The sequence below is a fragment of the Lolium rigidum genome, chromosome 3 (assembly GCF_022539505.1).
Source record: "Lolium rigidum isolate FL_2022 chromosome 3, APGP_CSIRO_Lrig_0.1, whole genome shotgun sequence".
Lineage (NCBI taxonomy): Eukaryota > Viridiplantae > Streptophyta > Magnoliopsida > Poales > Poaceae > Lolium > Lolium rigidum.
In genome coordinates this window covers 321,441,073-321,455,597 of record NC_061510.1, presented here as the reverse complement: position 1 = coordinate 321,455,597, position 14,525 = coordinate 321,441,073, and the positions used below count along the sequence as shown (strand labels likewise).

At 46.5% G+C, this 14,525-nt stretch overlaps 1 protein-coding gene across 1 annotated transcript; it reads right to left on the bottom strand.

The window, feature by feature from the left end:
• Positions 1 to 9,426: 9,426 nt before the first annotated feature.
• On the bottom strand, positions 9,427 to 14,064 carry LOC124703803 (type IV inositol polyphosphate 5-phosphatase 7-like). Its single transcript, XM_047236033.1, has 13 exons — positions 13,147 to 14,064; positions 12,965 to 13,052; positions 12,594 to 12,659; positions 12,378 to 12,465; positions 12,170 to 12,274; positions 11,556 to 12,050; positions 11,187 to 11,325; positions 10,907 to 11,100; positions 10,716 to 10,824; positions 10,457 to 10,605; positions 10,110 to 10,366; positions 9,851 to 9,998; positions 9,427 to 9,751 (listed from the first exon to the last, which is right to left on the bottom strand). Exons 1-11 carry the CDS (start codon positions 13,174 to 13,176, stop codon positions 10,138 to 10,140), a joined length of 1,692 nt encoding a protein of 563 aa, XP_047091989.1. The 5' UTR covers positions 13,177 to 14,064; the 3' UTR covers positions 9,427 to 9,751; positions 9,851 to 9,998; positions 10,110 to 10,137.
• Between the last annotated feature and the right edge of the window lie 461 nt (positions 14,065 to 14,525).

The following is a 14,525-nucleotide window of genomic DNA, read 5'->3' as shown; positions in this document are numbered from 1 at the left end:
AGGTGCAAGGCCGGTGACAGTGTGTGAGTGATCGAGCGAGCGGGAGCCCGAGCAGTTTAAGAGTTGGACTTGTACGTGCGTCTAGTATCTACTACACTCGGGAGTAGCATAAATAAGTGTGGCTCGGCTCGGTAGTCGGTACGATGATGTAACATGTAAGTTTCCTAGCAAGGCATGTCCATACATATAAATAAATAAACAAGGGCGTTGCGACTCTTTTCCTGTATTTTCTGTACGACCCATAAATTAGTTTCAAGTACTCTCATACTAATATATTTCATCTATATATGGTCTTTTCCTTAGGGCATGCATAATAATAGAGAAGGCACATCTTCTCTTAGCCCTCCATATTATTTAGAGAAGACAATAGCTATAACGTATACAATGTATTGTCTCTTATTTTTATTCCTTGCAATTAACAAAAAATAAATATTTTTTTATAGAAAATTAGGTTGCTAAGGGGAGACATTGCGGTACAATGGAGAAAATCGTGTTCTCTTAACTTTGAAGGAAGCATCCCTTAGCTAAGGTAACGCAAAATTTTCTCTCTTTTTTTTTAGAAAAAACAGGGGGGCCAAAACCCCCCAGGCCCCATTTTTTTATTAAAACGAAGCCAGGGATCCACATTGTAGCATGCAAGGAGAAAGAGTGTCAAACTCCCAGCCATGTTTTGTGCACTAGTTATTACACATCCAGAAATAAAAATTCTACTTCATTACAGCCACGCCAGCATAGACAGAAGCTAACTCAAGAACCAGTCAGTGTTGTCGATGAAAAACTGCCGGGGCTCTGCATCGGTCTTCAATCCAGCCAAGCAATTCGCAGTAATTCTCCCCTTTTGAAGTTCCTGTCCATCAACCGCGAATGCCGTTCTTTGAGCAATGGTCGCCATCTTCTCAGCATCGCCGTTGCATGATCCCAAACCACATTGTTTTTCCTGAAAACACATACCATTCCGGATTTTCCATAAGGAGATGGGGTTGTTTCCAAGCCAAATATGAAACATAGCATCAGTGCTAGATAAACATCTTCCATAAAAAATCTCACTGATCATTAGCCACATTTGCTTAGCAACTATACATTCAAAGAATAAATGATCAATAGATTAATTTTTGGCACAAAAGAGACAAGAAACATCATGAACCGTGCGACGTTTCGCTAGATTATCACGGGTCAGCAAGCGATTCTGAGCGAAAAGCCACAAAAACACATGCACCCGCCCAGGAATTTGAATATTCCAAATAGAGGTCAAATGTGGTATTCTAACACCACCATCATTAATCATTTTGTAAAAAAAGTTAACAAAGTATTCGCCTGAAGCCACCAAGCTCCAAACCGGAGTATCTCCATCCTGGGAAAGAGACACAGACTGTAGCAAGGAGCACAAATCTTACCACCTACCCATCATGATTGGATCAAAACACCGGCGGAAAGACAAGTGAATATCATCCCCCACTAAAACATCCGAAACTCTAGCTGCACGTTCATCACAAATATAAAACAAGTCCCAAAAAATTGTTTTCAGTGCACCTCCAGCCAGCCAAGTATCAAGCCAAAAAAAAATTCTCTCTTTCTCTATTCTCTCTACTCCAACTTGAAAAATTTCCTACATGGCAGACTGACGTCACCTAATTATACATATAATTAGTGCCGACTAATCCATAAGCTAATATATTAATGTTATGATATGAACGAGCTTACCTATTACTAGCAACTTGACTCATTAAACTTGTTTTTCTAACATGCCAAAAATGTTATCTCAGAGTGGAGAAAGTTTTCGAGTACCTAAGCTTCGTGTTTTATTTACACCAAGCTCAATAGAACTAATATAAGACGTTCACCAAAACGTCTTACATCATCGAAACTGAGGAGATGTAGGTTTTTTCGTCGGAAACAGATCAATTTCCTTTGTTGATCCGCTTTTTGGCTTTTTATATTGAGAGAAAATTTAGCGGAAAGTGTCTTTGGCTCCTGAGCACTAGCGCTCCTCTTGTTTTAAAAAATCAAAAATCATACACGTTAGTTCCAAATAATCTGAAAATAAATCCATACATAGAAAATGACGTAACTTACACGCGTGTAAAATTTTAATGTGAAATTATTCATATTAAGCAAAAAATAAAAAAATTTGTTGAAATTTGGAGATTTGAAATAATGCATACCTAGATTCACACGTTTGTCATTTTTGTGTAGCCCAGAATACAAAATACTACATGTGTCCATCTTCTAATATAAAATATTTGTCTAAATTCAAATGTATATAGACACACTTTAGTGAATAGATACATCCGAATTTAGAAGAACCATCGGGCATCTATTAATGGACGGAGGGTGTAGTTAAAATTGAAATTTTGCAAATTTGTGGGATAAATCGTTGGCTACAACATGTTTTTTTTTTAAAAAATCATTAATATGATTTTTAATTTTTTAAATCTGAAGGAGCACCGGTGAGTGACCGCCAGAAAAAAGCCTTGATAGTTGCTGTACTATTATTGCGATTTCGGGAGACGGCAACGGCACCCATGATGGCCCATGCCCATGTTGACGGAGCAATATGGGCCTAGGGTGGTGCGCCTCGCCAATTCCGTCAAACACACCGAGGCGCCACCCGTCGCGGCCCACGAGCCACGATACACCTACGCGTCAATGGCACGGCTGCTCTGCCGCGGTGGAACGCGAAATCTCTGTTGTGTTCGACGAGTGGCGGCGGGACGGGACGTCGGGGCGGCGGCGCTTGTCCGTCCGTCTGCCGGCACCGCGGCACGGCCAGGGGATTCAGGTACGGCGGACCTTCTCGCCTTCCTCATGCCCAAAGTAGCGACAGTTGCAGGCTTAATCGGGGGGCTGGCAATGGGCGATCAATCCCTCGAACGTTTACTCTCGATCATGCGTGTTCTCTGCTCATCTCGCGTCGCCAGGACGCCAATCTCCTGCCTTGGGCGCGTGCCTTGGTTTGTTCTTTGGCTGATGATGCTGCTGATTTCGAGGTCGTCAGGTTAGGCTAAGCTAATCCCAATAAAGCTGCTCAGATAAGGAGCATACACTATACAATATGCTGCCTGCCTGCTCTGCTCAATTTCCATGACACTAATCTCTCCCACCACCTGACTATGCCGCGTCCCTTGTTTACTTGTTTGCCACATGACGCCGCTGGTTTCGATGCTGTCAGGTTCAGGCTTAAGCTAATCCCAATAAAGCCGCTGATCAACAATTTAGGTCTGACAAGTATCACCCTGGCGAAGGAAGGGGTATATTCCGCACATAAATTCAGTCCTCTCGTCTCTTTAATTATGGTTAGGGCATCTCGAGTGGCTCGACTGAAACGGACCTAAAATAACCATTTGTGTCTGGGAGAACAAGAAATGGGAAAAACCTCACCCAGCGGCCCGATGCAAATTGACCGGTGTGTCTGCGCCGATGTATTGTGGCCTAAATTTGGGCTGCGAATATTCGTCGGCGCGAATACAATGGGACAAAGTGAGCGTCCGCATCCTCAAGAATCGGGCCTGAATCGATTCGTCTCTCTGTGGGGCCGCAAATCTTCCCTTTTGCGCATGCCTGGGGATCGCTATGGCACCATCAATGACACGCTTTGGCTTCAGCAGCAGCTCCAGGACTAGCGGGTGGTGGATGGGCTTCTGCGCCGTCATTAATGGCACGTGCCTAGAAACCAGCGCATGCATTCATAGCGGTCGGGTTATCGGTGCCGAAGAAAAAGAAGAAGTCGCGCTTCCGTCTCTATCACCGTTTACGTGGCCCGAGCCCTATATCGGGGGTGCATGCCGTGCGCCCCTGGGTAAAACGATGTCCACCTCCCCGGTAGATGGCTCCTCAGCCACCAAAGGGTTCACATGCCGTCGGTGCCACGGTAGGGCCAGGAGCGGCGGCATGAGATTGCCCAATGTAGGGCCCTTATGCTGCCCAACCTCCTAGTCTACCCCGTGTACGACATTAACTCGCCATGGTGGGACTCGTTCGGGCACCTCGAACGGGATCCAAGGCACCGAGCGAGTTACCTCGGCGACGACGAGTGCAACTACGTCATTCCGCTCGCATTGATGAAGGGGGGAGGAAGAAGGAGAAGGACGACACCGAGGACTACCTCATCTACCTCACGTACCTCGCGGAGAAGGTCAAGTAGGAGGGCAAGGTGGATGAGCTCCCCCTCATGCCGGAAGGCGTGGATGAGGAGGAGACTAGCCATGAAGGCCTCGCAGGAGCACCTGCGCCTCCGCCACAAGTGACGAAGGGTTAACTTTATCAATGCCCATACGATGGACTTGGGTTTCTAGGAATTAGAACGCTGGCGAATCAACAAACCGATCATCCAATTAAACTAGGTAGTCGACGAAAAGTATGATTAAGGGTGAATCGCCGAGATTCTATTATTCAAGATCTAGGGTTACATGGTGTAGCGAGTAGTTGAATATTTGTCTCCTCGGTGGCTCATCTTAAGCCTTTATATACTAGGCTAGCTAGGTCTCAGAGTCCACCACGAGGTTTAGTTATATCGTGTAAGTCGGTTACCCGATATGGGTCTAAATCTCCTATTTACATATGTGATGGACTTCGACTCCATGTCGGTTTCTTCATGGGCCTTTGCCTATTCCTTCATGGACTTTGCACCAGGGATGATAATAATGAGTACCCGATATGGTATACCGATATCAGTAGCTCCCGAGACTCTTCTTGAGTCATAAACTCGGGTCGAGTCTCAATCCTTTGTTAATAAACATTTTGATCATAGGGATATTGGGAACAAGCCTGATGCATCAGGCAGATCAGGAATTAGTTAATTGCCTGGAAAAATACAAGTAATCCTACTTCAAACTCGAGTACCCGGACACAAATCTAGATAACTGGTGTAATTCAGGCCAGGCCACGGAGGATTTATCGGGTTCTGAATTTCAGCAAAAGTTAATTAAGGTACCTAACGCATCCGTCAGGATTTTTCATCACATCAACGACGATGTGGATATTTATATTTCTAGCAGAGCGCAAGATGGATCTTGATGGTCTTACCTTCGTGTAAGAACACGGTTTCTAGAAATTTCGCAACAGACGATGTCTAGGAGTTTTCATTTATCATATGCCTTGTTTGGCTGTTGGAATACACGAAATTCATGGGTTATAATTATTTTTTGGATGCACGCTCTCCCGATGTGAGTAAAGGATGAAGTAATGTTCGTTTAAGTGCTTGCCACTTGAACATGTATTGGAAACTTTAAGCAAGTTCCACTTCACTTGAGTCCTGTCACATCTTCATTTCAATCGGGTGCCCATTCAGCGCTTCACGATGGGAGTAACCCCCGAGGCTATGCTCGAGTATTTGTAGTCGAGCATAGGTTTAAAACCTGCATTGTCAAGTATAATATCATAAAGAAGAAATTATTACCTGGATTATTTATTTATTTATATCGGGTGCGCATTTAGCGTTTCCGATGGGAGTAACCCCGAGGCTGTACTCGAGTACTTCTAGTCGAGTATATGCTTGAAGTCTGTTCCTTCAATTCTTGATATGGATTATCCAACTTTTTATCGGGTGTGTGTTCAGCGCTCCCGATGAGAGTAACCCCTGAGGTTATACATGAGTATATGTACCTGAGTATAGGCTCAGCTCCTATCCGAGGACTTCTTGGATGGCATGTGTAATTTTAATTCCTTAGCTCTTTAATTTTTGAACAAGACCATGACGTATGTTGGTGGGAGCATCATCATGATGACACAAGGTGATGTGCGCCACGTCTTCTATTTGAATCCATGACCGCACGAAAACCGAGGCGTCCGGCGGCTGACGCAGTAATTCCCTCTTTTTCGCGACGCGTGGAGCATGCCTGGCCATGGGCAGCCCGTCCCGAGTCCCGGCCCGAAAAACTCGGGCCTGGGCCTGGAAAAGTTGGCCCAATGGTTGGGCCGGGCCGGGCCTGGGTAGCCCTAAAAACGCATTTAAGACTACGGCCCGTCCCGCGGCCCGACGGGCTTCATGGGTATTTGGTCGGGCCAAGCCAGGCTTGGGCTGATTTTTTGCTGCCGGGCTTTCCTCGGCCCGGCCCAGCCCGACACATGGCCAGGTATAGTGTAGAGTTACTGCGGCAAATGCTTCCTTATTCCGCGGACACGTGGTGCCCTAGATATTGTTCATGTGAGGTGTTGTTCTGATCAGACGGGCACCTTGCCACGCCGGATATAAGTATGGAAGTTTCGCTGTGGGGAATCATTCTCCCCCTTGCATTGTTCATCCTTCTTCCTCGCGCCGCCACTGCTTTCTTTTCCAGAAAATCCTGGAATCCTCGAGCTTCGTCGACCGTGCTCCTACAAGCGGGCAAACGCACAACTGGTAGCGATGTCCGGCGAAGAAGGGTCGCGCCAGCGGATTGGCACCGTCCACCTTCTCTGCCAATGATCTAAAGAAACTTCGCGCTGCCTAACTTTCCTATTTACATATGTAATGGGCTTCGACTCCATATCGATTTCTTCATTGGCCTTCACCTATTTCTTTCTGGACTTTGCACCAGGGGTGGTAATACTGAGTACCCGATATGGTATACCCATGTCAACAAGCACCGTCGCGCAATGCCTCGACGATCATGCCTCCCGGGCTGTTAGAGGAGGTGTCCCTCAGGATGGCCATGGAGGCCTCGGATGTGGCACCGCCACCATTGCCATGGGAACAGTGGCATGTGGAAGCCCCGACCTATTCCCCACTAAGGATGTGAAATTTCAGAGATGTTAGGGTCCTCCTCTATCGTTTCCCCGGAGGGATTTGAGTTTGGGTGGAGGGGGAGGGAGATCTGAGGCTTTTGGTGTTTCTAACAATGGAGTATGAGAGAGAGAGAGCTCAAGAACAGCTTGTAGTGTAGTGCCTACCCCTTCAGAGGTAGAAGAAGGGGTATATATAGTGTCACTTGAAATATGGCCGTTCATGACTTGCCACATCAACGTTTTCCTCGAGGCACCCGGTCAACCGGACCAGGGGCCGGGCCGTCCGGCGCAGGGCCTGGTCGGACCGGGCCAGGGACCGGGCCAGCCGGTCTAAACCGGAGCTGGGGCCGGATCCTGACCGGGCGGCTTCTTTGGCATACTGGACATCGTCCGGCTGGCACAGGCGTGGGGGCCGTTTGGCGCCGGGGCGCCCGACCCAGGACCCGGTCGGACCGGGCCTGGGACCGGATCGGCCGGTCCAAACCGGGTCGTCGACCGGATCTTGACCGGACCACCTCTCCGGGCTTACTGGACATCGTCCGTTTGGCACCGGTCCTGGGGCTGGTCTGCGCCGGGCTGGCCGGTGCCAGGGCCGGTCTGACCGAGCCACTGACCGGCCGAGGCTGAAACACCCTTGTTGATTTTTCATCGAAGTGGGGGGTCTCCCATTGCCTTTTTGTTCCATTGATACACCATTATACCTCTTTGGCTAATACCTGAGAATCATCTTGTAGACATGTATTAGACCAAATACTCTAGCACGGTGTCATAGTTACCAAAATAATGGATAAGGTTAAGATACCCTTACAGGATGGCAATTTTACCCACGGGTACAGGTACCCGCGGGTACCATACCCACATGGGCAGGGTATGGGTACACTTCTATATCCATGGGTAGTACCCATACCCTACCCGTTAAGTCATGGGTAGGGCACAGGTATAGCTTTGTACACGCGGGTATACCCATACCCTACCCATTTATTCTCAGTTTCTTATGTTATACGTCTACTTTTATTGACTTATGAGTTACTATATGAGAATGTGATTTTTCTATTTTTTAGTTGTTATGTACTCAACTACATGTTATCGAGTTGAGATAATTCATTTTTTAATCAAATTTATTATAGATAAATGTAAAATTGCGAGAAATTTGTGTACAATTTAACATACCCACCGGGTATCCAATGGGTACAGGTACCCGCCGGGTATGGGTATGGGTAAAGCTTTATACCCATGGGCACGGGTATGGGTAGAAGTTTGTACCCATCACCTATACGGGTATAGGTATGGTATTGCTCTACCCTACTGACATGGGTACCCTTCGGGTACCCATTATTGGTATACCTGGATCGGCTCGGCCCAATATGGAGAAGGCCCAACAAGGCAACCCGAAGAAGTAGTCGACTAGGACTCTTGTAAAACCCTAGGCTGGTTGCATATATAAAGCTAGCCAGGGCACCCGAAATAAGGGCGAAGAGATAGACAATAGATAGACAACATAGCTCCGCCTATGGCGGTACCCTGTAAACACATCTATGATCATATACTGGATTGCTAGCAGCACGTAGGGATCCTCCACCGAGGGCACCCGAAGCTGGGTATGTCGTGTGCCTAATCTCGTCCCCGGAATCTCCATCGTCGCTCTCCCGAAATCCTAGTCTACAATACGTAGGCATTGCCGAGGTATTCCCTCGTCACCTACCCATACCCTGCCCATTGCCATCCACTTCCAATGGTGTACCCGCTTCCTTCTTGGGCACCCTAGGAAGAGCATCCACCAGCGGCAAAGCCTCCTCCTCCACATCCGGTCCACCATCTACCTGCGTCGACACCCGACTAGCCGTAGGCATGCCGATGTTCGTGGACCCAACGCATGACGACGACCAGTACAATTAGCCTAGGGCTCGGCCCGTTTTATTTTTCACTGTTTAGTTATCTTTTCAAAACTATTTAAATTATGGTTTGCTATGAATGAAAATTGCAAAAAAAAAACTTCGGGCTGTTGAGGTTGGCCCCCAACCCAAACGGACAATAGGTGTGAAGTGGCCGATTTAATGCCCGTGACCCGACACAAATGAATCGAAACAGACACAAACCATATTTGAAATGCGTCATAGTGAGATCAGCCTAGGGTTTATACATGGGTGAAAAACTAAAAGAGATTTAAAGGAACAAAGCACAAACAGGTGGTCCTACTTTGGAGGAGGAGGGCCTCGCTCCCATCCTCTCTTTTTGTTTCTATCCTTTTGAGAAAGGAAGGCAGACACAGGTACTCGTCTTGGAGTAGGAGTGCTAGCAATTGACCGGCCGTACCAGTCCATGCTTGAGCCTTCTTGGCCTGGCATGCATCCTCGCTTTGATGAGTGCTAGCACCTGCCTGCTGCATCCGAGATGAGGAGGCTTCACCCTTTTTCCGTGGGCACCACTGCTTTCGTGTCCCCTGGCCTGCCCACAAAGCACACAGCCTCTGCCTTTCCTTTTTCCATGAGCTGTAGGTTTCATCCCATGGCAAAGGCAAAAGAAAACAGACAGGCGCAAAAGAAAACAGACAGGCTACAGGGTGCAGAAACAGAGAGGGGCAGCTTCTGCGTGACACTTTGTTTTATTTTCAGAGCATTGCTTTGTGCACAAGCCTGGCTGGAATCATTCCTTGCCAAGCCAAGCATTGACCGGAACACTCTAGTATCATCAGACACAGCCAGCTGAAGGTTCCAACGCTGTACAAACGGTAGAACTGGTTTTTCTTTTTTACTAAAAAAATATCTGAGCCGAGCCAAGTGGCTCCTGTTACATCAGGAGGCAAAAGCAAACGGAGGAAACAGGCCTTCCCTTCCGAGTCACAAATCGCTCAGGAAAAGGGAATGTCGTATTCATCTACGGAGTATCATGGAGGGAAATCCAAAACCACACGTCCACACCACAAATTAGCTTCAGCTGTTAGTGCCTAGTACTAGCTTTGTTTTGGGACCAATAATCCTTTCTGGTTCCAAACGAAATCAGCGCCTGATGAAGATCAGGCTCAAAACTGTGCAGAAAGGCGCAAATCATCCTGTTGAGAAGGTACCATTAGTAATCCAGAACGGCTAATGTGCAGGTGCTGAAAGAGTCGTTAAAAGGAGTTCAAGATGTGCACGACTATGTATCATACCTAGAAAAATCTACAGTTAGAAGCATCTCCTTCAGTATCTGCATCACTGGAATCCTATTCTTCAGAACCACCTGTATCTGGAAACATTCCAATTGCTGGAACCTTGGGAGGAACGAGCTGGTGCGCTCTGCTACTGAAGAAAGAATGTCTGCAGTGGAAGCTATGATGAGCACAATGCCTTCCACATGGAATTCAGGGAAGCTGACACAGCATCAGCCATAAACAATGCGGCAGTGCAGGGTATGTAGAGTATACAAACCTTGGCCTGGCTCCATGGGGATGCACAATCAATAAAAATTGATATCTGTGTAGCTTCGTGGGTAAGTTGGGAACGGTAGCTCGTCCACCCCCATTAGGGAGCTGGAACGAGTGAAGCTTCCGAATTGAGCCTGGCTCGGTAGTTTAACCTCCGCCGTGAAAATGCTGTATACGGGCCTGTGGTCTGAGAATCGAGACTCGCCGCGGACATAGCATAGTTGGTTTAGACCTCTCCCGTACCATAAAATCCGATCGCACCTACAGAAAATCAAAACACAATGTTTGGTCAGTAAATGGGAAACAAATGCTTGTACATCAGTAACTTATGTCTTTTTTTAAAAAAAATACCATGCTGGTGTTCTTCTCTTTTCGTTTGGATGCATATCTTCGCCTGAGTATCTGTCGGAATTGTACGAGTACTTGTATGTGGGAGGGAAATATATTCTCCCTTCTTTCCAGCCTGCAAATACGCGCCCAAACCTTTGCTCTATGCGAAGCTGTTGCAAAATATTTCCGGTAAGAAACAAGGGAAACACTTTATGTAATTGCCGTAGCTGCGCATGTTGCTCCAGGAGCTATTTGATATGTTCGGATCAAAATGGCTTACCTGATCTTTTTCCAATAACTGTTTCCAGTTGTGCATTTCAACCAAAGCCTTCACCGAGCGATAAGAAAGAGCTATCCGGTAGTTCAGATCCCCTAGCCAGATTATACGGCTGAAAGAAACAAAATATATGAGGGTCTTCCATTGTGTGCACTTGCCAGATTGTGTATAATGGAGCTGGAAGTAGTACGTACTCATGGTCCAGAATTGTCTCGGGCGACTTCTCGCTGCGTGCACTATGAGCATGCGGGAATCTGGTTTTCTTCAAAATTTCCATCACATCTGCATTTCTTCTAAGTTCATCACCATCTTTTTGACCCGACGTTAAGTGTGTGCAAACAAAACAGAAGCTTGTTTGGTGCAGAGACATACTGATTGATATTGATCCCTGAGTTGAGAAAAAAAAACATGTAAAGAACAGGAATGGAGTGACTACTCTACACCTAGAAGGACTGAGTAAATAGCAAACAATACCTTATTTCCAAGATATCCCATCAAGCCTCTACCAACACACGACACCTTCAAGTTCTTCACATGATCCCTTATATCACTCCGCACCCAAACCATGAGAAAAACTCCAACCATTTGCTTGCTAGCAACTAAGCAATACCTGCTGTGTCATAGAAAATATGAGTTTCAGTTCAGAGATTCTTTTGGGGAATAGTTCAGAAATTTTTTGTGGTTCCAAATGATGATTGAAGGCTGTATGCCGTTTCAAATGAAACGTTAGTAATTTCAACATTCAAGTACAGAGCTGGAACTGTGTCATCTAGCTACTTTGTCTCGCAACTAATATTAACTTACATGCAGAAAGAATTTATATTCATTTTCAAGGACACTTACTTTGGGTTAATCAACCGTCTATTATTGTCATCTGTTGATAGTGGAGCACCATATCCACATGGCATTGGTGAGAAGAATGTAGTACCAGGTGATTCCTCGTCCATATTCTCATCATCAGAGGACCCACCACATCTCATACTGGTGTCAACATCACTTGGCCTGCTCCCAAAGCTAATCCGGTCACAAACACTGAAACGTCGGTCCACTAAGGAGTGAGGATCCATCATGTCAATTCTTGAACTTCGACTGAAGGACTGAAATGATCGCCGGTGGAAGAATGAGGAGTTCCTTCTTCTTGATGATCGTTCAAAGTCGACATTAAGCTCCGCAATAGGATTAGGAACCGGTGACGGGGTGTGGTAGTTGTACGCAACAGAGCCCTGGAGATCTAAATTATTTAGTGTATTCCTTACAAGAGAAACCCACTTCTTCGCTGGACCATTGTCTTCATTCAGCAGGACGTTGCCAGCATTTAAAGGAACGATTTCTTGAAACCTGATATGATAACAACACTTGTTACATTTCGTTATCTATTTGCACCATTTTAGGATGTCTTCTATTTTGTACATCAAACAATATCTTTTTTAAGCAGATGCACCAGCATAGACTTATACCCAATAACGTATATATCAGCAGCAGGAGAAGTATGGAGCCAGTCCTCCAGGTTCAGATGACTAGATGGTGACCTTCCTCCCACATTCCATGTACCAGCGAAGACCCTACACGCACAAATATTTGGATTGCCATATCGAAGTCAGTTTTCTTCAGCAATAGTAGTCAGCAAATTGCTACCGAACACTACAGGAGTAATATGTATTTTACCTGTAGTCCTGTGTGTTCGTGATATAAGCACGATCGATTCCATTTCCTACTCGACAATCTCGATCGAAGCTCTTCCTTGGCAACCTCTCTAAGCAAACATAGAGATAATTCAGTTATGCATAGGACACAATGTTGACCGGTCATTTTTGCACCAACAAAAAGGGTTGAAAGATCTGAAAATGCAGTAGTTACTGTGAGGACGCAAGCAAAATGTACCTGTTCTGCTCTTCTTGGCTTTGCATACATCTCTCTCTGAGAAACTGGTCCTCCACTGCATCCCCACTGAAATGACCATCACAACTTTTTAGGACAAACACGGTAAAACAAAATCATTTTTACTGAGGCCTCAACTCTCAAGACTGTTTTGGTTGGTTTTACAAATAAAATAAAAAGTCACTAGACTACATCACACAAGAGAGGGCAGCAAGAGGTCAAACTTGCTTCAGGAAACAACACGCAATTATAGTCAACCAAAACACTGAATAACACAAAACCAAATATTTGCACAGAGACAAAATCATGCAAAGAAGAGAAACTCATCGTCTGGATGAGACTGACAGAGGTGGTCTGAATCTAACAGCAAGTACCTTCTTCAACTCCATAATCCGAATGGAAGTCCTTAGCCTTGGTTTTGATGTTGAACCACTTCCTAACAATGGTCTTGGACCAGGACAGCTTTTTCCACACCAATAAGAGCAAACACAAGATCAGAACTGGGCACAGAAAAAAATATTATGAAGATAGAAACTGCTGGTGTGTGGTCACTTACCCTGTTCTTGGTTGGAGTCTCATCTCTCATCGTCTCAGTGCTTCCTCATGCAGCTCCAGGGATTCGCCTCCTGCCTCCTCAAAACCTCCAAATTCTTCTTCTCCCCTCTCTTCTCCTTCAAGAACTGTATGTATCCTAGAGCAAAAGGGGGAACAGATTGTTCTTCTCCCCTTCCCTTTTACCCCTTATTTGGGAGGAAGGCTCAAGAAAGAAGCCGGAATTCCTAAGAACTGCGAGCAGGCAGCAGCTCAAAAGTAGCAAGAATCCGCGGCAGCATCCCAAGAGAAGAGGGGAGGGGATTGATGTGAAACAAGAGGAACAAATGAAGCAGACACTTCAATTGGGGGAAAACAGACAAGATCAAGAACGGTAGCAAAGACCGCGAGATTCAGGGACCAGGACCAGGGTTAAAGACCGCCAAAAGGGCACCAGGCGACACGAGCGTCCGCGAGAAAGCTCCAAGGGGGTGCTGTGCTACTACACTCACCACCAACCTACAGCTCGCCTGGCTTGCCCAGCTCACGACGCTCGCTCGGATCAATGCCGGTCGCAAGCGGGAGTTAATGCCCCCTACCTTACAGAAACGCCCAGGGAGCAGGACAGCGGAAATTAATGGGGGTCTAGCACCTGAAAGTGAATCCGAGGAGGGAGGCGGCGGAGGACACGGAGGCGACCAAGAGGCGAGCCGAGCCGACCCACGTCGCGCAATGCAAGCGCAGGAGCTCGGGAGGATTCGAAGGACTGTGGAGGGAGAGGGGTTTGCAGTGCGAGGACACGCTGCTCTGCCCTGCGCGGTCTCTGCGTTCAAGGAGACGAGCAGGAGGAGGAGACGGGGTAGTAGTAGCAGGCGGACTGACTGAGAGCAGTGTGGGGTGGGAGTGAGGCACGGAGGCCAATATGAAGGGGAATAAAGCGAAAGCTTTGTTGGGGGGCTCCTCTCCTCTTCGGCTACTGCTGCTGGTGTTCCTTGCTTTTCCTCTTCTACGTATATGTAGCCTTTGCTCTTTAGCTCCAAATTCGATGCACGGCAAAGCAAAGCCTGCGGGTCTCGGCTGGAGCTAAATGCTGTTTTGTGACTTCATCATTGCTTTTAGCGCTTTGCTTGGTCATAGGTTTGCTAATTCTGGATCGTTTTCTACTACTACTACAGATGCTTTAGCCCAAGACACCTGTTTTCATGCGATGGAGGCTTTTTGGTTTCTATACTTTTTGCTAGGCAATGGAAATTTTTTGAAGTTGTTACCATTCCAAACCGGAGATATGCAATGAATTGTAATGTACTACGTGCTTGATTTGGTTTTATGCAAAAATTGGTCGATGCTGATTGTCTCCGGTGAAAATTCGTAGCACAAGCAAAGTTCAATGTAATTGACAACCGT

Coding starts and splice junctions, on each gene's coding strand:
- LOC124703803 (XM_047236033.1), bottom strand. CDS start 13,176: ATGAGAGATGAGACTCCAACCAAGAACAGG. Junction 12,660..12,964: donor GGATTATGGAGTTGAAGAAG/GTACTTGCTGTT, acceptor TGGTCATTTCAG/TGGGGATGCAGTGGAGGACC. Junction 10,367..10,456: donor AAGAGAAGAACACCAGCATG/GTATTTTTTTTA, acceptor GATTTTCTGTAG/GTGCGATCGGATTTTATGGT.